Here is a 1,476-nt window from a genome sequence, read left to right on the forward strand (position 1 = left end):
AAAAAAAAAAAATTGAGCCGGGTGAGGTGGCTCACGCCTGTAATTCAAGCACTTTGGAGGCCAAGGCGGGTGGATCACTTGAGATACGGAGTTTGAAACCAGCCTGACCAACATGGTGAAATCCTGTCTTTAAAAAAAAAAAAATTTGCAGTGAGGTGAGATCACACCACTGCATTCTAGCCTGGGCGACAGAGCGACAGAGCAAGACTCATCTCAAAAAAAGAAAAAAAATTTGCATGGTGCATAGAAGGAGCCTGGCCCATGGTGAGTGATGTGTGCTAGGTAGACACACTGCACAGATGTTGCTGTGCAAGCATGGCCCTGCTTTACAGCCCAGGGACCCTGAGAGGCATTTCCAGAAGTTTCTGGAAGATTCTAGACATTTCTGGAGCCTTTCGGAATTTTGTGCCAACCCTGAGGAACTGTTCTTTTTCTGGCCCTAGGTGAAAAACGCCGCTGCTAACGTTCTCAGGGAGACGTGGCTCATCTACAAACATACCAGGCTGGTGAAGAAGCCAGACCAATCCCGGGTTCGGAAACACCAGCGTAAGTTCCTCCAAGCCATCCATCAGTAAGTCCAGCACCTTTCCAGCTCACGTTTCTGTGTCCACATGGCGCGGAGGCAGCCCTCGAAGCTCAGTTTGGCCTCTTCACGGCTCCCTGCCCGGGATGGGTGGTCCAATGGTTGGGGCCTGCATTTTCTGAGCTGTGTGGGATGGGAGGATCTTCAGAGGGAGGCAGATGATGGGTTCTGCTAAGGCATGAACACTACTCAGTAAGTGGCAGGACGTGTATTTTATTCTCTGGAATAACCAGAATGATTCTTATCCTTTAGACTTTGAGGCGATTTCCTCTTTTTGCTTTGTCTGCCAGGAAGCTCATAATTAAATCTGTAGCCTGATCCACGGGATCATGTGGGGTAACTAGAACTGAATTGGGCTGGGTGCGATGGCTCATGCCTGTAATCCCAGCACTGTGGGAGGCAGGAAGATCGCTTGAGACCAGGAGTTCAAGACTATCCTTGGCAATACAGGGAGAGGCCATATACAAAAACTAAGACCTTAGCTGGGTGGTGGCGTGCATTTGTGGTCCCAGCTACTTGGGTGGCTGAGGTGGGAGGATCACTTGAGCTGCAAGGTAAAGGCTACTGTGAGCTATGATTGCGCCACCGCACTCAGCCTGGGTGATGGAGCGAGACCCCGTCCCAAAAAAAGAAAAAAAGAAAGAAATTACTTGATTCCCTGTGTTGTTTCATTGCCCTGAGAATTATTTAATAAAGTGGCTCTAAATCCTTGGCTGCTCATCAAAGTCACAAGGAAGCTTTTTTAAAATCCCATGAGCCACATCCAGCCCGGCGTGGTGGCTCATGCCTGTAATCCCAACACTTTGGGAGGCTGAGGTGAGTGGATCACAAGGTCAGGAGTTCGAGACCAGCCTGACCAACATGGTGAAACCCTGTCTCCACTAAAAAATACA

The 1,476-nt window shown here is 49.3% G+C and overlaps 1 protein-coding gene across 8 annotated transcripts in view; it reads left to right on the plus strand.

The window, feature by feature from the left end:
- KCNN1 (potassium calcium-activated channel subfamily N member 1) overlaps positions 1 to 1,476 on the plus strand; it is a 54,387-nt gene that overhangs the window by 40,370 nt on the left and 12,541 nt on the right. For 6 of the 8 annotated variants that reach the window (XM_037728776.1, XM_017501278.2, XM_017501274.2 and 3 more), the window contains one exon: positions 444 to 571. In XM_037728776.1, the coding sequence (XP_037584704.1) occupies positions 444 to 571 (128 nt within the window). The remainder of the gene's footprint in view (positions 1 to 443; positions 572 to 1,476) is intronic. The other 2 variants (XR_001817257.2, XR_001817258.2) reach the window with 1 other exon arrangement.

Source organism: Cebus imitator, unplaced genomic scaffold, assembly GCF_001604975.1.
Source record: "Cebus imitator isolate Cc_AM_T3 unplaced genomic scaffold, Cebus_imitator-1.0 Scaffold280, whole genome shotgun sequence".
NCBI classification, from domain to species: Eukaryota; Metazoa; Chordata; class Mammalia; order Primates; family Cebidae; genus Cebus; species Cebus imitator.